Consider the following 24,821-nt stretch of genomic DNA (forward strand, 5'->3'; position numbering starts at 1 on the left):
CCGTTACGAGTTCATCTCTAGTCGTCAACGTACACTTTGTCGCAGTTGTATTAAAAAGGTCAGCTGGTCTCAAAGCTTGTTCAAATTGCAATACCGAAGCGCCATCCAAATAAAGTAAGACCCCATCCTAATTAAACGTGAATGCGGTGACGAAAGAGGTAAAAGGAATAATAAAAACTTTAAAAATAGTAGCGTAGGGAAACGTTTGAAATAAATATCAGAGAGGCTTTTAATTTGCACAAAGACCGCGCTGTAATGGGTTTCCTTTGAGACGCAGGACACCGACGAGGCGCTCCCCGCATCGCTCCCCGCGGCCTTTCTTCCTACCGTAATGCCTTACTTTGAATGGCCTATTATACCTGCTATTATTATATTTATTTCATATTCCATCACAGTTTTATTCGATCCGTGCATATCTATGTATTTATAGTTTATTAATGTTATACCTATTTACATATACGAGAATGTATACACATAAGTATATTTACGAAGTAAATTTTAAATACCTAAATCGATATTCCAAATCTCAAGAAGAATCTTTATATGTCTTGAATGAAAATCTTATAAAATGAGCTTTAAAAACTAAAATAGAAATCACCAAAGGAATCAAAATCAAACGATGTATGATGAAGTTTCCTTATGTCCACAAAGGCTTATTCGAAGTTCAGGACTTTACGTAAAGAGGAGTGCAGCCCAATGACCCGTGTCGGACTATCGCGAAGTGGAAAGGGTTAGTGGGAGGTAGAGGATGGTGAGCTGGTGGGAGGAGAGGGGGAGGGAAGTGTTTAGTTTGCGAAATTAACTTTATTGTCGGCCGTAGAATACGAGCCTCGCAGTAATGCTCTTGAAATATCGTTTGTCGTTGGAGCGATTCGCCGTAGGTCTGAAGACGGAGGACACATTTCTATTGGATTGCTTTGTAAATTGGACAATATTGCAGTTAAAGTTGGTAATGTTTTAGATGGAATAAATAACACACATAGTTGTCATTTGAATTTTTTGTTCACAATTGACAAATGTTAATTATATATGGTTCCTAAAACTAATATAGGGTACAGTCAAAATTATTCGTTTGCTCTTTTTGTGACTAAATAATTGTATAAAATTTATATTTACTTTATTGTTTCCATCATTTTAGTATTTTTCTCTCATGATAAATCTATGAAGGTTATCGATTTGATTTGAATTTTATGTCCCACTGGACGAATAACAATTAAACTGGAAGGGGCAATCATTATATATAGTGTTACCTTTTATATATAAACCCGAGTTTTATTAGACCGCACAACTTTAACCATATATAATTTGTCAAGATCCGTAACACATATTCGTTTATTTCATTTAGTTTTTTTTGTTTATTTCATTTAGGTTTAGATTTAAAAAAGGTCTCCAACGTAAATAAAAAATATTTTTAAATTTGTGAAAAATATATTTTCTAAGAGCCAATATTTAAAATAAAGATTTTTAACGACTACTCAATAACAAGATTGCTTAAACGCAGTGGCACTTCTCAAGTGGCCACACCGGGGCGTAAATCTTTTTATGTGATCGTAAGAGTCGCTTTAGTTTTACGACGCTTTCATTATCATCCTTAAAAGAAACTTATCTCTCAAGTAATACCCAAAGAGCCACTAAATGTTCGTACAGGAACGTGTGTTATGTTATAACACTAGAGATACATTTTAATTTTGGGTTCCTGACTATCATTGTGATGAAATTCTATTTCAAAGATTTCGCTCGCATCCAATTTATATTTTATTTTATCTATTAAGCTACTTCGAATTGACATTGTTTAAATATTTGTAATATAAGCGGACCGAAATGTATTCACTTTACCTTATAAACTACAACACGTTTTTATTGGTGGATTCGATCATATTACAAAATATAAAAGTAAATAAAAAATAATTAAATAAGCGTATTTTTAATTGAGGATCTATAATACAGTATTTAGGTTAAAGTTACAATAATAAAGAAACTAGGAACCTATGATACAGTTACCACTAAGAAGAAGAGTACAGAATAACAATTGTTCTGTGATCACTCAATAAAATCAAAATCTCTTGAAATTTTTTAAACCCTAAAAGTTAATAAGTTAATGTCAGGAGCAGATTTTTAGTTCCGAGTACTGAGGAAATTAAAAGAGTAGTGGTGCTCGTTTGTGTGGGGCATCTAATTGCATCGCACGTTCCTATGTGCCGAAGACATTGGTTTAATTAACTTTATTGCCTGGGTTTCTTTAAGCTTGCTTACCCAGCAACTTCAATCCCTGAATAAAGAAAATAATTTAAACTCTTATATGATTCCAGATATTAATAATATTTGTTATGAATTTTGACCGGCAACTTCTCTAACTCGCGGGATTCTTGAAACACGAGGCTCTCTCTGCGACTTTTTAACACTATAGCTTGAATACAGATATTCACATAAATGTCTAGCTTCAGTAACCAACAAAAAGACTTCTTCACTGTTCGGTGTATAATTCTTTGTTTTTTTTTTTTTGTAAGTTTTTGTTTTTTTTAATGTAACACAATTACGGGAGATTTTTTTTATATGCTTAATTTTTTTGAGACTTTTTCTGATTTTGTATAAAATAAATCAATAAAAATCATTATACCTATGATGGAGATAACTCTGAGCACTTTCTATGCAATATAATCTTAAGCACCTGTGAAAATCATTTACCCTCAACAAAATTAGTAGACAATTTTTAATGGTTTTTATCGCTGTTGGTAAACGTTTCAGTTGGCGTTAATGTGCTCGAATGCATTCTCAGTGCTTAGAGATTAACTAGAGTAGAAATTGCCGAGGACTCGTTTGGGACTGCGGATCGCAAAATGTTTCTACATTTCTGAATATGACTTTAATTTTTGAAAAAGTTTAAAATGGGATAACTGTAATCATGATACAGCACATTTTTTAGAACATTTCAAGTTGATGAAACATCGTCTTCCTTTCACAAGGATGCTTATATTTCTGCAGTTCCTTCGTTGGTATGTTTTTCCTTAAAGTTAAATTATTACTAAAATATAATTCTCTTTAAAATATCTAATAATAAAGAGAAGTATAAGATCATCAGGGATCATTTCATGCTTCATACATCATGACGAACGAAGGCGTAATGTCCCGGACGACTCATGCCTGTGTGATGTGTAATGAACCTGCTGCTTGGGTTCTAATTACAAAATTCAAATCTCGTATTCGCGAAGTTCATTATGGCGTAATGTAGCAGAGCTGGCTCGCCGCCAGTCGTCCACCAGCCGTCCCGCTGCATTACATACACGCATGATGTTTTAAAATTTATTGAAAACAATCTCCACCTGAGTTACAAATTAGAACTACTGAGTTTTAGCTTCATTCATTTACATTTATTATTTTATGGGGATGTTATCAATGTAAATTTTTAACTTACAAGTACGCATTACTACTCGTAAGTTTCGTCGTAACTTTCTTTTAATGATGACAGGTGTAACACAGTTCCTTTTCAAATGACTTGCATCCTCACTACCGATACAAGGTGCAAGTCACTTGCTCACTAGTTTTTAGGAACTTGGGCTACAATATTCCATGTAGTTAAAACAACTTAAAACTAATTCTAGAAGATATATTTGGAATCTTTGACGTATATATGTTTTATATCAAAATAACAGGCTTAATAATTGGTAAGTATGTAACTATAATAAATACCATTAATAATATATAATCTTAAATATATTATTACAACAGCGCAAGAAGTGATTGTCTTTAGAGAGGCTGCCGTATCTTTAATGACACTTATTTAATAGTATTTTTAAAAGAAATGTGCAAAACAAAAAGAAATTAATCTTGCCTATTAGATGTAACCATAAAGGTGGAAAAAAATAAATAAAGAAATGAAAAATATAGAACAAAACAAAATTCATGACCAGCAATTTATTTGACTTGGGCGTCGAGGGAGCACGAAATAGCTTGATAATTCGCACGAGGTAACTTCAAGTTGTGAAGTGGGACGCCATACTTCACGTCGGAAAAACGAAGCCTTCCCTCGAGGGTAGGGACGGAGGGCTACTTTGTATATTACGGAAATATTAATGTGACATTCGAATAAATCTTTTGAATACAATAATAAGAGTTATTTCGGGAGATGTACAAGGACGTTTTTAGGACCAACGACTCTTATTTATGTAAAAATGTCATAGACTAAATGTTAACCTCTTTATTATATTTATAATTTTTTTTCCCTAAAATAAGATTAATACACTAAAACAGATCGAGAAAACCTTCGAAATGAGTCACGCATACCATTCTGGAATCACTCAAATGTATCGGAATTAACCCATTCTGTTTGCCGACGCTTCTTTGCAGGAGATTGGCGAACTGTTTACTTCACAAACGGATCCACGCTTTCCATTAATGTAGAAGCCGGCGTCGTCTGCAGTCTCTTTGTTGCTGAATCAGTCTGCAGCTATGAAAAGTCAAACCGGTGCTATTTATAAGGTATAAACGTGAATAAAGATTTACTTTTTCTTTGCTTTTGTACTTTCACAGATTTTACAGGACTCATGGTTATTTATTTATTTTATCCGTTTTTAAAGCTGTATTTTTAAGTATATTAGAAGGATATTTAATGAATATTTTTTTTACCAAACGTTCTTCCTTCAGGGGGATGTCTTAAATCTAATAAGGATTATTTGAGTGCGGGAATTCATCTCATATGATATTACTAGAGCGCGTGTTCCACATAAAAATTTGAGCGTCCTAACATGAACGTCATGTGTAAACAAGTTCGAGTATGAACTACAAAACTGGACTTTGTGATGTCAAAAATAGAAGTTCTTTTGAAACGTCAACGCACAGTTTGCTTGGCTCGTCAAAGTGCGAGATTAGATCCGGAGCTGGCACGGCGACATACACAGCCCTTGACTAACTTGGAAGCTTAGGATACTGCGCATATTTTTTGCGGGAATTAGTTCAAGACTTGACAGCGTTAAGGAATTCGAGGATTTGCTTTGTGGGTAGCATTTTAACTACAAGCAAAAATATGCATCACCTGTGATTGAAGCTTAGTATGAAAAGAAATCGCGTGAACGTATTCTTGCTTTGAATTCTTTTACTGCGAAACTTTCTCCTTATTACTGATAGATAAAAACATGCCTTAATGTATGATAATTTTATATAAAAAACAGTAAAACGCCTAGAAATGTTGATATACTTCATCGATCAAATTTTTAGTGTAAAATATCATAGAAATATTCGGTTGTATATATTAAAAAGCAACATCATGATTTAGCTTTGGCATTGATGATGTTGAAAGTACTCATTAAAGTAATTAAATAGGATGCGGCAATCGTGACGGTCGATGCGGCCAGTGCTAATGGATTAGAGGCAACTTCAGACCATTCTTCGACAACTGGATCGAACTTATTACATTCTTTTTAATCTCAAACAGCTTGTGCAAAGTGATAACAAATCGTTTACTAATATTTCGTTGATAATATTAGTCTTCTCTAGTCGTGATGTTTCATTTAGTTCAACTACATTAGAAAAAGTTTGTAAAATTCAGTTTTCTAGAATTGACTCGTCGCTTCGCAGACTCGACTCGTTGAGCGCTCATTATACAATGAACATTTATAAGATGATTGTTAATGTTACAGTATAAGAAACAAAGTTATTAATTTAAAATAATTTGATGTTTGGTGTAACCGTCGAACTTAAAAATCGAAGAATCTTATTTATTATTTTAAGAATAATGTGTTAAATAAAAATAATATTTATAAGAAATATATTGTCTTCGTCTTGGTTTTTATAGAAAATGGTAACATCAAAATAATAGTTACATGAGTCTAAAAGATCAATTTTTTATTAAAATCAATAGTTCTTTTCTATATTAGGAATTATTTTTTTTCAAAAATATATCTTGTTCATTTAAATGAAACAAATATTTTTCGGATAAACTGCGCGTGATTTATTTTACACACATCTCGTCTGTCCGTGATCACGGTTGCTGAAAAGTAACCGAAACGTCGAGAGTATGTAGTTTTTTACAAAAATAAATCACGCGTAGTTTATCCGAAAAATATTAGTTTAATTTAAATGAATAAAACTCGCGAAAATCTTAGATCTCATTAATATTTCTCGTTATTCATTTTTGTAACTAAATCAAATCAAACCAAACTGAGTTAGTTATTGTGTGTTTATTAATTTCAGAACTAAACGACGAGTTCTGTCTGTCGTGTGCCGTGAACTATAGCGTGTTAACGTTATAAGTTAAGGACCTTGATCGTCTGTAATGAGCCCGGCCGTCGCAGCTTTATTTCATTTTATCAAATTTATTCCTCCAGTTCAAGCGCAGGCTTCGCTTCAGATCCCATGGGAGCCTTGGGAACCATGATAACCAAGGTCTCACTACATTACGGCAGCTAATGCTTATTCGGCATAAAGCTCTTTGCGTGATGAAGTAATAAATACACACAAAGACATAACATCGTCCCTGTATGAGTCTGTACATACTCGTAGTAGTAACTGTGATAGTGTAATGTCAGGCTGCATGTGGTAGTCGGAGTAACTGATACCAAGATAATGAACCGAACATATCCAGAACGAGAGACTTATAACAAGTATCAGAGAATAACGGGCCATCTTTCTTTGTGCGGAAGTTTGGTGAAAACGTTATTATTTCGAACAAAGGGGAAGGAGTCTAAAGGAGTATATCGTTTTAAAGGCATCTTTTATCTCCCAAAATAATACATATCATCATGGAATCTTATATTTTTTTCTTTTAAATTTAATGTCACAGGTAAATTCTATAATATTTAAAAAAATATGTTAACCTACAAATTCCACCACATACATATAATTACACTTTAAAATTTCTATATGTATGTGTTTATTACATCTAAAACAATGAAACTTAAATACAAATATAGCAATTACTCACTTTTAAGTTAAATTTTTTCATTGGGTGCTATTTAATATAATAATTAGTTGTTAATAATATTGTTATGAAAAAATGCTTAAAGGTATTTTAAAGCTATTTGAATTATATTAACTTCGCAGATGTCTGTTGAATTTAAGCTCTGCACAGCCAATAAAATATGTCGAACGAGGGTCATGTGAAATGTAGACGTAGATTTTTTTTATGATTACCTCCGCATGACATGGAATTCTATATGAACAGTGTTAGTGATATGATAGAGATTAGACCATCTATTCCCAAACTCAACGAAAAGCGAATTCAGGGAAGCGTTAAAACAATGCACCATTAGTATTGAATTGCACCGAATGCTAGAGCAAGAAGAAAATGAAGCAACTTGTTCGGACGTCAATGGCGCTCGAGGGAAATCGGAACCAAGTCTCCAAGTTGTCGAGAGGCGACAGATGTGACCGGCACCGACAACCCGCAACGACTTGTCTTTCACTTGACGACACTCACAACGAATTCAATGCTTCATCAACACTATAACACTGACTTCAGAAACAAAACTATTCAGGTCAGACTTAAACATAATTATGGTAGTGATTCATATTGGACATCATTAATATGAATAATCTGACTGGGTAATGAGTACGATTTTCACCTTAGCGGTCCCTCAGACCTACCGTTTATCCTTTCTATGTTTATAAAAACTTATTAAACCATCTAATATTTATTATTAATGGTTTTAATTCTAATCAATTAGTCTATAATATTGTGATACAAGTTATTCATTGTAAAACACTAGTCGGAAGTTTGTTGCTCAACGTTAAAGATAAATTCGTTTTTAAATATTAACGTAAAAATAACATACGTTAAGTGTTTGAATCTACTCAATATGCAAGGATGTTTGTGAAATAAAAGCAACGATGACATTTCTTTGTTGAATGATTCAAGAAACATTTTCGCGGTAGATTTTTCCGTCGTTTGTTTTTAGGAGACCATTCGAGGGGACCGCTCATGATATAGTTGTAGCTGTTTCTTCAACAACAACACGCTCCGTACACAGCTCCGAAGGACAGAAGTTTTAGCCTTTCCAAATATTTTTAGTACGCGAAGACTTTTAGCTTCGGATGGGAATAAATATAAACGATATTGTTAAATCCTTTTTAGTATCTCACCCAGCCCTTATATCCTTAGAGTGAATATTTTGGTTTTACTTGTTTGAAAATTACTCAGCAAAGTGTTATTTAATGCTAAACAAAATGTTATCACTAGATTGTTTAGACGAATCACTTTCAGCTAAGTTGAAAGTGGTATACTTGTGGTGTGCTTATTTTGATGTTTAAGTTCTATGACAATGTTATTTAAAATATTAAGTAAACCCTATTTACTTTAATAGAGTATTTTGTAAGAATACTTTCCTCCAACAATAACCATCGCTTCTGTTTTAACGATACAACCATCGTCCATACAAAATCCTTAAGACTACTTAATGTCACTATTATGTTTCCCACTTTGTTCTTTACAGTATTTCTTCTTTACGTCGCAGTTAAATATTCCATTTATTTTAATGTGATGCGTTTTCGATATTGAGGTATTTTGTATAGTAACATTTTATATTTTCTCTGCCCTAAATAATAGTGAAGATTGTATGGAAAAAACCTCAATGTTTAAATACAATTATAAGCTTTAATTTAAAAACATAAAGATACAACGTGTTCCGTGTTGCCTTTGTTTAGAGACGCGACTTGTAGGAGTTGGGCTAATGGCAACTAGCCAATCTTGTCAGGTGTAACATTGTAAGCTCAAAGCGGTGTGATATCATCTTAATTGTAATTTTATTACGTTAAGGTAGATATGTAATACTGTCATAGTATTATGACGGTAGAGAAACATGTAACAATACAAAAAAATATATATAATATAGAATCAAACTTATCACATTAGAAATAAAAATTCAAAGAAAACTTATAAATATAAGTAAGTGTTCAGAGGAACGCAATCATTCTCTGAAATCGCGAAGCTATCTTATGTCAAATGTTGCATGACTGCCTCAAAAATTGTTTGTGACAGCCAGGCTCCGGGCCGGGCTCCAACAGCTATTCGAATTTATCAAGATGGCGCAAGATTTGGCCCCCAGAATCAGTTGAAATTGACTTCTATTACTGATAACATTGGCAAATTTTGAAGTTGTCGTACGTTGAAATTTAACTAACTTCTTGTTTTCTTATGTTCCGTTCAGAGAAAACTTTTTAACGGAAATGTATTTCCTTTTAAAACTTTTATTCACTATACATACGATTTTATATTTGTTTAGTTTGATTTAAGCACATAATGTGAGGTTTCAAGTAAAACTGGGAATTAAAAAATGTACCTTGTAAAAAATTATCAACTTGCTTCTCAAATTTTATTTAAAATACTTCGACAAAATATGTTGAAGTAATATCTGCAAAGAATTTTGTAAACAAAGGTTCTGTCATATAAATAAATTAAGTTTTATAAACAGAGTTGTTTGTTAAGAGGCTTTTAATGGGAGACAAAAAGGCAACATCTGTGCCGTAACAAAAAGTCAACGGAATAAGAGCAAACAGGCGATTGTGGCTGGAAAGTTCTCTCCACTACGACTCCCACCGGCCCATTGTTGATATCATATCAAGCGTGCTTCACTTCTCTTCTGTACAGCTGCCACAAATGTATACAAAACCAATGAAGCCCTATCTATTTTATTGTAGAAGACTTTTATTCAAGTAGTTCTCGATGCGGCGATATTATGGTTCTGTATGCAATTCATATTATACACACACACATACGACATTTATAAGTACGTATATGTGTGTGTTGCAACAAAGCTACGATCTGATCTACACATTATGAAGTCCTAGTGACCCAGTTCATATAATATTTACCAACTGTATAATTTGAACGTGACATAAAATACGAACTACAACATTCCCTCTAATCCATAGGCAGGAGGAGACGGGGTCGTGAAGTTGTCAAGTGTAGGTTCATGTATGTATTGATGATATTGAATATCCTTGAGCTAGTCATGAATACCAAATGCTATGATAACTTTACGAGCTAAGAAAAGTTATTTTCGAAAATTCTAGTTCGTTTTCTAAATTACAACTTCGAAAAGTAGTTCAGTTTTTATTAAAACTTGGGGAAAGAGAAGAAGTTTGTAAGGAAGGCTAACATGAATTCCGTTTCACCCTTCATCCGGCATCACTGAATGTTTTTATAAAACAACTAAATTTGCTTTGTTCACATGAACCATTGGCATTCACAGAACATTCTTCATTAAATATTAAGGTGTCTTTTTCAAAGAATTAAATTTAGTGTTCAGAAACTATTTTACAGCTTCTTCTTTCTTACTTTATAACTAGCTAATATTTGTTTTACTTTTATAATTATTATAAACAAAAATTGGAATACAATTAAATTAGAAAAGCCTTTAATTTTCCACTCATCATCACCAGTACAACGGCACCACATCAATCTCGTTATTTGATGAGCTCATTAGACAATCTACGCACATTTTCCCAGACGCCGAACTGGGGTTTTCATTTTAACGAGAAAAGTTGTACAATAATGATTATGTTAAATATCAAGCGCTTAACTTCAAGTGGGGACTCCCCTCATCCATTTGCTTTTTCTTTGGATCTCATAAAACATTTCAAGACTCCTGCTCGCTTCCCCTCGCCGCCTTACCCGCATCGTCATATACAAGCTTCATCTTTTGATTTTTTTTAAGAGATTACAATATTAAACAAAATTTATTGAATTTTAAACTTTAATAAGCTAGTTTAAATCTTTTACGTCACTTTACAAATATAAAAAATATATTTGATGTATTATTGTTATTAAATATTACTTGAAATAAATATTCATATATCACAAATTAAGTAATAAAATTGATCTTCTAACAAAAACGAGGCCAGTTAAAAACGAAGTCCTGGAGAAAATATTATGAAGTTAAGACTGTTAGAATCCAGTGAATTATTAAGCGTCATTTTCCCGTTTTATTTGTATTTAAGAAAGCAATTTAGGGAACGTTTCACGGCGACGATTTGCCTTAAAATTCAGTAAACACAACAGAAGTAAGACAATCTGTACAACATTTATTGAATATTTATACATATCTAGACAAGTACTTGAAAATCTATATAAATCCAACTAAGAAAGATTTATTTCAGATTTAAAGGTTTTGTTATCCAGCGAATACGTTAAATGTTCAGGACATACTCGTATGCACAGGTTCGAAAATATACGTTTTTTTTGTTGATATTTTTTTCTTATAATTGAATTATACGGCATTTAAAATGAAGTAACAAAGGGGAAAAATAGTATTTTTATGTCCGTGAAGTTTTGTTGGCAGTTCTTATCTTGGATCCATTTGCTGAGGACGGTGATTCGCCTGTCACAGAAACTTGGAAGTTTTCCTTTTTTCGGAGAGAAAATTTTATAACTTTATTCTCGAATTAGATTATTATGGATCTATGAGATCGTTCCTTCATGATTATGTAGTTTGGCAGATAAATGAGATCCCTGGACGGGCTAGAACTTAAAGACGGGACGCTTTACATGCTAAAAACATTACTTCTATAGGAGGTTTTATCTAGGAGATTTACAAGGCAGTGATTCAATACAATTATTATTATTCTTCATTATCACGTGTAAGGTAACATGATTAAAACAGAGAAAAAATATGATAATATAATTGTGACCGTATTGAAGTCTCCAATTTTGATTTTATTTATTCTTGCTAACAATAGTTTGTCAGTAATAAATAGTTTTTGGTTTTGTTTTGAAACACTTCTACAAAAAAAATCAGAGAAGTGCGAGTCGGACTCGCCCATGAAGGGTGCCGTAGCAGCAAGTCGATAACATAATATATCAGTTATTGTAGTGCATTGTAACTTTGAAATTTATTAATTTTTATTCAAAATTAGAATTGCGGTTACCAGAATACATCAACCTACAAATTTCAACTATATAGGCCCAACAGTTTCGGAAATAAATAGCTGTGACATACGGGAAGAAGGACGGACACACAGACAGACAGACATGACGAATCTATAAGGGTTCCGTTTTTTGCCATTTGGCTACGGAACCCTAAAAAAAAGTCCATATTTAAGTTATTAATTAATAAATTAATTAAAAATACAAGAATAAGCAGATAAATATTTTCGCCTAAGATTTCTGTTTGTGAATCAATAGAATCAGCTCACATCGCCTTAACACGGTGAAGTCAGTGAAGTATTTAATCGCATGCACGAACGATTTACTGCAACCGTTGGAGCGAATGATCTCTACATGTTTTAATATTTTCAATGTTATTGGACACACGTGGCATTTGAAGTAACTAGAAGTCTTAAGTTCCTCAGCCGCTTAGACACTGTTGTCTTTCAATTCGGAAACGTTAACAAAGTATTCGAATAATTTTATGGTTTTGTAAGTATATAAATATTTCAAAACTAGTGGTAATATGACAACCATTCCCGAATCAAGCCATTATTAATAGTTGGCAGGAAGTGATGTTTATGAAATAATTCAATCATAAAACCAGTTTATGAATGACGCCTTAAAAATGGCAACTGCCGAGTTCTTTGTCTGCATGTTCTCAGTGAAACATTTTCTCAAAATGTTTTAAAAGCATTTCTGTTAAACCAAATAATGTATATAAAATATCCAAATGAAACTAATATTTTTCAGAACTACTACGGGTGCTTTATTTTTATAAAAAACTAAATACTCCCGACGTTTCGGTTACTTTTCAGCAACCGTGATCACGTTCAGACGAGATGTGAAAAGTAACCGAAACGTCGGAATTATGTAGTTTTTTACAAAAATAAAGCACGCGTAGTATATCTGAAAAAATATTAGTTTAATTTAAATGAATAAAACTCGCGAAAGTCTTAGATCTCATTTTTTATAATATGATCTCCTCGACCAGTAACTTGATTTTGAACGTAAAAGACATTTTTTTTATCGAAATTGTAGAAGTAGTGTCACATTTATAATATAATTGAGTGTCCTAGTATTCCTTTAAGATTACAAAGTGTCTCAATAGTTTCAACAAGGTCGGCTGGTCTTTTTCAAATAGTACGAAATACGTTACGGCTATTCCAAACGGTCGCCTATACATTCGGACTGCTTCAGATATTTTCTTACTCTAGTTGATCCAATCATTATATTAAAAATATAGTTTTTCAAGAGTTCACAATGTTTTAAGATGAACTATCGCCGTTATATCGATCCGCCTCCGAGGTGCGGATACTATTATTTGTGAATAACGAAAGGGGATAAATATTTGCCCGTGTATTATCATCTAAATTGCTCTAATGTACAGTTTGAGACGAGGCATTGTAAACATATCGAATGTTTGCTATTGGATTGTATGTTATACGCCTTTGTTGATACGCCGTAATACGATACGGCTAATGGCATAAGAATATGAAAATAGTTGATGATTTAATAGGTCCAAAAACAAAATGTGCTTCCACTAGCTCTAAGAAATAATACAACACGTCCATAATAATGTTAATCATGCTCCGAGATCAAATCCAACTGTCATAGTCACTAAGTAGTATCGGTAAGTTAATAAGAGATAATTATCTGCGTGGCTCGCCGCCAACTTCATTCTTGCCACGTTTCAACCGATGACTTTATATAATGCTCTCGGATTCCTACAAATCTTTCAGATAGCTCACGGATGGCAGCCAATTGTACAGATACTTATGGATTTGTAATGCCGATCCAGTGGTATTAAATTAATAGATAACTCAATATAATAACGGTCTGTATGTCGTTTTCAAATTGTCTACTCTCTCTTTCTTATTTAATGAATTAATTATACCTGCACCTAGATCCGTTCCTGCTGTTTCAGTAATCACTGTTATCCCACGGTCTTTCAGTTAACGGCCGTTTCCTGTAACCGACGATCTATCGCCGGCTTACACCGGATTATAAATTTGACATGAGCTCGTTCAGACCGATGTGAAATTTCTAAATCTCTCGTAAACCTTCAATTTGTATGGATGACCAATTCTTATAATTTTCAATTTTAATGATTGTAAATTTGATATAACTATATATTTGATATTTGACTTTTCTAGTACATCCGTTAACCTTTGACATAGTTTATAGATCGCAGCTATGACGGACGTAATCCTGTAATTATTTAAATTGGTATTATCACTATAGTCTTCCCATTCATATGGTTGTTAAGAAGTTATATGTATACCTCAAAATTAACTATACTTTAACTATTGTAATCGCAACCGGAACCCTTTTTTCTATAATAAATTAAGCATTTTATTAAATTTTCGCATCAAGATGAGGTACGTAGCAGTCGTAAAGTATCATTAACGTGGAGCAAAATGTGAAAAAGGGCAACATTTTTTATATATTGTTTTTAAATAAAACTATGTAAATGACACATTTGTAACTCTCAACGTAAATGTTTCATAGAAAAGAGTCTTTTTCATCTTTAAAATATATATCTATTTATTTCAATCAACGTTCCGTCAGACCATTTCAAGTCATGAAGCGGAACAAAGCACAAAGAAAAAAACAAAAGCCTTTGAAAGTTCTTGTTTAGTGTTAAATACCCCGATGTTTTAAAACAAAAGCGAACAGGTATTCTTACTGTTCAGACATTTCACGGAGGTTGGCGCAAGTTTTCAATGAATGAGTGGATATAATTGGATTTGCTTCACGATAACTACTACGGTAGAATGGATGAAATTGGATGTGCCCCGTTATGAAGGGGGCACACAGCCGTGCGGGCGAGGGGAGAGGGGGGGGAGCTGATATGAAATGTGTCAAGACGGTACCGCTGCAACCGCAATCACTTTTGAACGATAACCGCTGTTTGATTAGTTCCTGACGTACTCCATGGATAATAGAAACTAAAGCACTCCGCGTCTTATTACTGGCGAGCTTTTGTTGTTTGTTACTTTTAAAACATGAAACAATAAACGCTTCTTTCATTTACATTTCACTTCTTGTTCGTTCAACGTGAACGGTTGTTGGTGAAGTTGAACAATCACCACGACGGATAGTCTTTATATAAGAACTTATTAAGTATAACTGTTGTTATGTAAATAGTAAATGTTTATCATCCATGCATTTGTTTACAGCCGACGGCATTAGTTTCTGATTACGCAATTTAAATGACATTGATTTGAATCTAAACTACAATTTGTGGCGACACAATGTCCACTGCCTCTGTTGTTACATATTTGTACTGAGCGGATTGTAGATGTGGGAAATTTGATTGAATATTTCGATATAATGTCTGTACTGCGGACTATGTTTCTAAAAGTATCCTGCGCAAGAATTATTTATTTACATCATAATATTAGCAAATGCTACAAGAACAGAAACAAATAGCTTCATCATTTACTAGATCGCCCCAGCTCGTAATAGTAGCAATACATGTAGAGTCATTCCATAGAAGAACACTACAATCAAACAGAAGTAACATTAAATCATATGTGGGCTCCGATCCTTTCTCATTACTCATGCAACTATCGGAGCTGGAAAGATTAAAAACAAGAGGAATGCTGCGTCATCAATCACAGAACCCTTTCAGAATCAATCATCCGCAAAGTTTACACAATTTTCTCTCTATACGAGCACGTCGTGCATTCACACATCACGATATATATGTTAATGGATTTAGAAAATATAACATATTTTTATTGAATTTATTTCTACTGAGAAATCTAATTTGTTAGTTATCACCACTGCCTGAGAGTTGAAGCTTATGGATTTTGGTAATATTACGAATTTCATTAAAGATAAGTACATTTTTGACAATTTATTCTGTCGAAAAGAATGAACAGAACAAAAGAACTAGTTGTAGTGTTAGCAGCGATGTTACCTTCCCGATAAGAGAAGTAAGTTGAAAGGTTCACTGTGTGATAGCGTGTCGCATATGATGTTGGGAGCTCGGAGTTAGTTAGTTAGTGCGGTCGAGGCGAGTTTTCAATGAACGCGATAATTGTTGCTGCTAACTGGCTGCCCTACGAAAAAGGTTTTTCCTTTTTCCTTACCTTCGTAGTCATAGTTTAGATTAGTTAGCAAAAAGGAATGTTTTATTTCAACGTAAAGGTAATTCACAGAAAGTAAGTTTTGAACTGCAGTTTTCGGTTTTCGGTTATTTTTTTATGCAACTGCTAACAACCTTATATTTTATACTTTCACAAAATATCACGAGAAAGCAAAATAAATAACTATTAATAAGATAAGAATTACCATAATAATCATCAAAACTAAATGCTTATAAGAAAAATATACTTTTTGAGGTGGTAGAGCCTAGCTGTGGTCAAGTAACTACAGCTTGAACATGGGCCGGCCTGACCGGGGAAGTACCACCCTCTCACAGAAGATCGGCGTAATGTAGCCTTAAGTGGGAGCATTTTGTCCGACGAGTGAGAGAGGCGGTTGCTATTTCCCTATTCCCACCCTTTCCTGCCAATTCCTTATTCCCATCCCTCCCGTTTCCTCAACAATCAAGGTTGGCAACGCATCCGCAACATCTATGTTATGGATGTCCATGGGCGACGGTCACTACTGCCCATCCAGTAGATAGTCTGCTCTTTTGCCACCTTTCACATAAAAAAAATATATTTCTGTAAACATTTCAAAAATCTTAGTTTTTTTACACACACAATAAATAACTGTGACGAACATACGAACAGTTAATACTTCCATTGTTGGCAGTAATTAATTCTACACATCGTTTTGTGGCAACTTTTGCTGCGGTGGAGATTAGTTCCAACCTTCGTGTGCTACTTTTGAAGTCGCCTTTGAGAGATGTGCTTCTACAATTGTCGAATGTTTAGATTAAAATATGTCCTTATGATGTTTATTAATATTTAAAAAAGGACAATGACGGCCGACGTACTGTTTGCAATCATTGAATTAAAAATTTCCATGGAATAAATAAGTATTTTTGTAAACAAATGACGCAAACCTCATTGAGGTTTTATTGCTTTTTGAACATTCTTTATTTATCTTTTCCCGAGAATTTTAAATTGAATTTTGTTATTAATTAACAACGATTCATTTCGTTTTCGGCTTAAATGTAGCCGACTCCGAATTAACTTCCAGTTATTACTTAAATGGTTCACGAATATCAAAGACATCGATATGGAGTATTGGTTAGAACATCCCTTGGTATCGATAGTGGGCTGGCCTAGTGCCAACAGCGTCTATCACCCACACTAATTACCGCCCAAGAGCGAGTCGCTGCACTGGGACTCATTACTTAATCCGTTATATATTGCGCCGTCGACAGCTGCGTACGTAGCATCCCTTCTTATTTACTGAGCAATGTATTACAATGCGGCATTACTTGTCGTCGTCATAGGCATTGTGTGGTATTGAGGATCTACTTAACATGAAATCAACGCCTTGCCCTATATTGGCTTGGCTCCGCTCTTGATCGTTCATGTATGATAATATGAATGGTCTTTCATTGGCCTACATGTGATAAAAGGAGAAAGCAAATGTACGTAAGCTTTGCTTTGTTTATATATGTATATAGATAAATTTTTTATACAGTAAAAGTGTAAAACATGTCGATTCTTGTATTGAGCACAACGCACAGCATTGAACACAATAATATGTAAACTACTTTTAGTAGCGATTTAATGCGATAGTGAACACTGAATAAGAGACTAAAGCGGTTTGTAGCCTAAAACGTTATCTCGTTGTAAAATCAACGAAGTAATATTACAAAATTAAAATAAATGTCTAATAATATTTCATACAACATATAACATCCTGTACGAGGCGTGCGTTGTAACAAACCCGTTCCTCACAATCAATATAATCCGCCCATAATTTAATCACAAGGCATTAGACAATAACCCCTTAATATAAATAGGTTTACTCTTGATACAGTGAGCGGCGCCTGCAATCTTATTGTGTGGTTCGGACCGGATCCATTTGAAATAAATTTGTTATACGAATTAAAAAAGGTTAGGAAAGTGACAAACGTTATGAAGTTAATATATTGTTATTATAGTTTTTTCAATATATAATGTTTGTATATATAAGATAAGTATGAATGTAACGTTGAAACAGCATACATTCTAATCGTGTCACATTCAGAAGTCATTAGGGAACCCGATGGTACGCCTTGAGACTATTCTATTAATCCTGCGGTAGTCTCTCTCTCTCCCTCTCTAATGATGATAAGGGCCGGCCGCTCGATTGATTCTCAGTACACGTCACTAAACTAATTATATTAAGCTTAGTTGACGATGGACTATCTGTTGATGCCAATATTCGAACATAAAATAAAATAAATTTCGTAATAAGAAATACATTATTATTATCTAATCGTAAAATAAACGTTTGTAACAGTGAAAATAGGATAAATGTAGTTTATAATAAATACAAGAAAGATATTTGCAGGAAATACTTTTACCGGGAATTAAGTCTATTTGTGCCGAAGCTAATCGGCCATATGGCAATATCTGCCGCTTATTGGCCAACGCCAGGTGTTATTCACAGCCGAGCCGTTTAGAGTCTATTCAAATTGGTTCAAATAAAAGTGTTATCAAATCGATTATCGATTCTCCAACATCGGTGTCGTCCAGCGCTCGGAGGAACGCTGGCCGGTCGCCAGGCTTCTTACTCATTCATATAACGGTTGGATCATTATTATTATCCGCTAAAATATAATCATGACCGTAGCTCTGCCATTTCACAATCTAATAACGGGCGGTTTGTTCAAATTATTCCGCGTAATAGGTTCATTTACTGTAGTGATTTACTAGAATGATCTATAAAGCCTGCTGTCATAAAACGCAATTCTCATTCATGTACAAGCAGGAGGTCGTCATTATATTTTGTATCTCACTCACCGTTATTCTTTTCAGTTGTCTCTTTCCCTTGTGCCAGGTGATCTGTGCCGGTGGTCTACTACCAGCTGACTCACACGCCACCTCATAGCGCCTCTCCGAAGTCAGCACGCCGCCCTCGCCCAACTCTGAAGGCTTCTTTATTTCCACAGTCAGTGGTCGCACTGCAACACGGCAACCGAGTTATTAATCTTGTAGTGAAAAGTGAATAAAATTTAAAATCCATTCTGTTTTTTTAATTTTTTACAATCTTAAATGGCCCTTGTTAAAGTATTTAACTGAATTATAAATAGAGTAACCACTCCACTTACGGAACATATCCAGAACGAGCGAGACCTCCTTCGGCGGCACCAGATGTGAGTTAGCAGCCTGACACGTGAACACGGCTGCGTAGTCCGCCCGACGTATCGCCGGCCACAGGAGCCTGTTCTCTATGACGTCTCCAGTATTGTGTTCGTATTCCTCATCTACCAGTACTCCGTTCACCAGCCACCTCACTGATGGCTCCGGACGACCTACGACATACTCAAACCATTACGATTCATTCATGAAATTAATAATTATGCAATGACAGATAACGATACACGTTAAACAATATGTTATGGACATCTTTAAGGTATAAAAATTTCAAGGCGTAACTGTGTAAATTATCATTAAAGTTCATGCTTCTCCCTCGTGGATTAATTGCGTATATGGGAGCATCAAGTTAACTAAACGCTGTTTGAATTCAGAAGGAGGTCGAGTGTGGCACTTATTAATATAACTTGTAATGAATTAAAACTTTTTATTTATTCAGCTCTCATTTTCCCGCTTAGAGCGTAACAGCAAATAGGCACGAATAAAAACTTTGAAATAAAAATTTGTAATGAATAATAACATCTATATATATTTAATATCGATATTATTTACTAGTGTTAGCGTCATTCCTGACTTCGTCGTTTCAATAACGACTTTCAGCATATATTAGTGTTAATTGATAGACGAGAGACGTTAATCGTTGTTAAAAATAATGTTCATTAAAGAGTTTAAATTGTAATAAGCATTAGATCCGCTCTGTTAAATAAATCAGATCCACTAAATCACAGTCAGACGTGTGTTTAAGTTTCATTTGCAGCGCCATCCCAGCACTTCGTTCAATGAGTCCTCTGCGTCCAATCTAATTCGGAGTGTCAATGGCTTCAATTTGGATTTGCGTCTTGCATGCATGCATCTATTCATGAGCGATTCGTTGCGGTCTTATGCCTCAAAACATTTTACTAAGTGTTTCATTTTATTATATATAAAGTTACTATCTTCCTTTTTTATATAATAATAGTAATTTTCTAGAGTATAAAATACTAGTAGCTTTGTATATCATAATTTTATTAGAAATGCAATAAAATATCCTTAACTTATAATCTGTTTCTTGTTAAACTTTCACCACAATTTACTTTCTCGAAAGTTGTTATAATATGAAAGAAAAGCATGAAATCATTTCTTCCTGTCCTTAATTAGTTTTGACTTAAACCAATGCAGCCGAAGATAACCAAATTCTATGAGGGTTTTCTTGTAAAGCGTTCTTTGTAATTCTGTTCCACAGATGTACGTTTATTAAAAATATGCAATTTATCCTATTGAATTTATATTCGTTACGATATGTTCTAGAAGGAGGCTCTGTAAATAAAACGTATAATAAATAGTGTTTCAGGGCGACATAAATATCAGTCATTAAACTTTAATGAATTGATTTGCAAAAAGTAACGTTCTAGTTTTAGCCTTTTTATAATTGCGATTAAAGCGGGTCACGAATGTTCGCTAGTACCCGGTAGCGGCCTAATTTAAAACTCATCACGAACAAACAACAATATGCCTTATACCTAGTAGCATAGACTCGATTTTAATAACAGAATCTTCCCAGAGGCTGATAAACAACAAAAGTGCTTATTTAAATTAGATTTGGACGTTAGCACAAACAGCTCGACAAAATAATGAAATTTTCGTTGATATTTTTATTCAATAAAATTGTATCGAAGAAACTGAATGTCGTTTAAATTAATATATAATCGAGGTGATCAGAATTAAAAACAGTTTAATTACTCTTGTTCTAAATTTTCATATAATTATATAAGTTATAGAAAATCAAAAGAATTGTGTTTCACCCGGAACTTATAAAGTGTTTTTGAATACTGTTCTTGTGATCAATAGTTTGAAAAAGAAAATAACTGTTGACCGGGATGTTAAATTACTTTACATTTAAAACAATTTTAAAATATAAAAAGAGCCAGCGATCAACAGGCAGACATGCCTAAAACAGGCAAAGAGTAAGTCCCTCCCATTAGAAAAGCATCTGGCTCAAAATCTATGAACCTTTTTTCCCGGGTGTTTAAGAAAATACGCTTCAATCAATTTCTCGATTATGCAAATGACAAGGCCTTCGTCTTTTCGGATTTGGAGCACTTTGCTATCATCAGATAAATTTTGTACAGCATTGATTTGATTTTTGTAATTTAATAAACGTAATTTTAGACTAAAAAATTCAAGAAGAATCCGAACAGAGTTTGATTAAAAAATCAATGGCAATAATAACATTAAATTGTAAGTTTATTCAGTAACTTTAATATTATCTTTTTCAGCGATAGTTATTTTCATGACCGGCTGCAATCCCTCTACAATAGTAAATATCTTCTTTCCCAACAATGTTTTGTCAGTTAAAAGCGTTCCAGTGTCTTGGACGAGTGCCTTCAGGGCTATAAAGAAAAATCCAAGAGACTTGCAGGAATTTGAACACTTGTTTAAGCTTTTTCAGTAAATGTACAATCGGAATTTTAAATGAGAATTTATATGCATTTTTGGACATTGAAGAATATGATATTATGATTTTTTTAAGTATGATCGATTGTTAGAAAAATTACGTCCTCAAGGAGATAATATTACAAAACATGATATATTGTCAAGTTTTATTAAGAATTAGAAAAAAATCCATATCAATCTGCCAGTTGGAGTGGTAGATATACCACGATGATATCTGTCCCATTTGTATAGAAGCCAATCCCATGAATTATTCATTACGCTCTACCGAAACAGAAATGTTAATTCATCACTTGATTATACTACACTAAGCATGTTCTCTCATTTCCGAGAGCTGCCTCATGACGCGATTTCATTTGCACCATCAGAATAAACGAACCATATAATTATTTGTTGAGCTTTAGAGGTTTACATGTATTTAGAGTACAACGTCAATCTACACAGCTCCTAGCTAATTAAGTTACTTCATTTCACATAACATTTCATATGTTAGCGAAAGAAGTGAATATATGGATATGTTTGAACAGACCGGACTCATCTTCTACTTCTAGCACACATCTTCCGTACCTCCAAGAACACGACACGTCAGCAGCACATCATCACCTTCCTCGTGGGGACCGAGCGTCGTAGCGTTGATGACGCGCCCCCATCTATCGACCACTACAGGTTTTTCTGGTGGAACTGAAATAATATTGTTTGTTACGAAAAGTCACTTGAAAATATAATTATAAAGTTAAGACACTTGTTTCAAGTTTTAAGATTAAAAATATGAAAGAATTGACTTTTATTGGAATACCTCCTTTTTTAAGATTTTTATTCTTTTTTTAAGCATATCCCAAGGGTCTGTAAATTAAGTTCTAAATAAAATCCATTTGTTTGCTTGCGACTTATAATATCAATGCTTAGAAAAATGTTAAATAACAAACAATATAAACAAAATATGTAAACAGAAGAAGGTAAAAAGTGTTTTAGGAACATAAATATCTGGTTTTGTTTGTGTTTTCTTAACAACAGCTACAAGAGAGAAGGGAAAAGGAATTGTAAAATTGTGTCGAACATTTCGAGCAGTAGATTTGCTATTCTATTTACTTTTATCAAATATTTGTTAAATCATTAAAATACGTGAGGAACTTTTAAATTAGCGGACCTTATTATTGGTAAAGAAACATGACCTACAAAATATACATTATAGATTTTACATAAAAAAATTAAACATCGCTATTACTTTTTTGTTCAAAAGAGTTGGCAAAACAATAAACTCTCTATAAAGTAAATGTTGATTCCAAGTTGAAAAGTGTTCAAAAGATTCCAACGAACAGGGGTGCGCAAGAAATTAATGTTCTCTTTTCTCTATATTAATAATTTTGAATTTTCGTAGGTTGTGGTATTAAACTGCTTTAAATGAACCAGCAAGTCAAATGTTTCACCTGGAGGTGGTAGAGTTACTATGAAGCGGAAGCCATAAACAATATTATGTGAAGATCCCTGAATGCAATTAATCATGTCGATACAACGCAGGTGATTGCTAACAGCTCCGTTCGATTACCATTAGTCCGTTCCCCGCACTATAGCGACACTGGCGTCCTGACCACCCATCCTTAGGTGACTGCCCGGTTTCGATTTTATCATGTAAGTGTTTGAGTCGAGTTTTGTCTGTTTGAGTTGTATTCCGTATATTGTGTTGTACGCCACGCGGTGTAGTGTTATTTCGGTTGGGCCCGTTTAAAGCATGAAAGCCCAATTGGGTTTTACATTCGACACAGCGGGGCTCGTCCAATCTAACTTTAGTCTCTTATTCCGACTCGTGCCATTGACTTCAAATAAAAATAGTGTGATTTTTATTTACACGAAGATACTTTAATGAAATATTATGTTCGTCCAAAAAATTATTCTTTTTAATTAAGTTATGGCGCCAGTTCCTTTCGTCCAGCATTGAAAATTATTTTTTTACAAGTTCTTTGTTATTAATTGTAACATAATTATATATTAAAAGTTTTTGTAATGTTACGATATAATTATTTTTTACGATATGGATGAGAAAGGAAATTTACTAATAATACTATTGGTAATTATCACTTATTCATTACATAAACCTATAGAAAGTTAAAAATAACTTTAATAATATATTCATTTATTTATTTATTCTAATGCAAAAATTTACATTGTGTATTGAAAAATGTTCTCAAGTATTTTATAAATACAAAATAATACACAATAAATATTAGTTCCTTAGCCAAAGGCACTTTATAATGCAAAGGAATTTGCATTCAATTTGATCGGGGCCTTCAACTGAAACGTTCCGCTTAATAGAAAGACAACAAAGTGATAATCAGATCACTTCGCTGTGATCGGCATCTTTGATAGCCTTTCAAAGTGATTTCAAGTTTGAAACCCGATTGGTGGTATCAATTGAGATCGACCGCATCTTTGAATGAAAATATAGGGAGAGAGACTGACCCAGGAACAATGAAAAGGTCCCACCAGAGACCAGAGACCGATACAGTTAATGTGGAATAAAACGTTTTAGTGTACTCGTATGTATTCTTGCAGAAAAGTATCATCAAAACGGGCGATGAATTTAAAGCGAACGAAATTGAATGGCGCGGTAGTAAACTGAGCGATCGCGTTTCAATAAAGGAACTCGAAGCAATGGAATACGGTTTTGTTTGAAAGGCCGATCCAATTAATGCTGGAAATGTCCAGGGCGTAATTACACGGGCCGTGGGGAGCGGGATGGGACGGCACTCATTACCGAAAATACAATAACGGTAATGACATCCAATATATTTATGTGTCCAATAAAAATGACAAAAGTGAGAAGGTTGAATTAAAAACCAATTTGAATACGTTGAATAAATTTCAAAAAAATTATCATGTATATATTCATGGTTTTTATAATATGTGAATGACGTCATGAATGTTAAAACTCTGATGACAATGGAAACGCTTTAAAGGAAAGCAAAAAGTAAATGGTAATTTCATTTTGTTTCAATAGCTGTAAGAGAGCGTGAGATCTGAAATACTGTTTATGTTACCGTATAGTATGACGATTTTAATTGGATTCTTCAACCAAAAATATATAACTAATTATTATATTTTTTATATAAAGTTTAAAATAATAAAGAATATATTTGTTAATGTAATGATTTTTTTTATAAAATATATTATCCATAAAAATTTCATATCTTTACAGAAGAGCTTTATTTGGAAAATTAAAGCTGGAAGAGTCGTGTGTAATTTTCCGGCGTCAGGCGAGCAAA

At 33.6% G+C, this 24,821-nt stretch overlaps 1 protein-coding gene across 2 annotated transcripts in view; it reads right to left on the reverse strand.

The window, feature by feature from the left end:
* LOC116765342 (nephrin) overlaps positions 1 to 24,821 on the reverse strand; it is a 205,221-nt gene that overhangs the window by 65,164 nt on the left and 115,236 nt on the right. For both annotated transcript variants that reach the window (XM_032654796.2, XM_032654797.2), the window contains exons 5-7: positions 22,129 to 22,242; positions 19,086 to 19,289; positions 18,778 to 18,938 (exon numbers count right to left, since the gene is read on the reverse strand). In XM_032654796.2, the coding sequence (XP_032510687.2) occupies positions 18,778 to 18,938; positions 19,086 to 19,289; positions 22,129 to 22,242 (479 nt within the window). The remainder of the gene's footprint in view (positions 1 to 18,777; positions 18,939 to 19,085; positions 19,290 to 22,128; positions 22,243 to 24,821) is intronic.

This window comes from Danaus plexippus, chromosome 2 (assembly GCF_018135715.1).
Source record: "Danaus plexippus chromosome 2, MEX_DaPlex, whole genome shotgun sequence".
Taxonomy (NCBI): Eukaryota; Metazoa; Arthropoda; class Insecta; order Lepidoptera; family Nymphalidae; genus Danaus; species Danaus plexippus.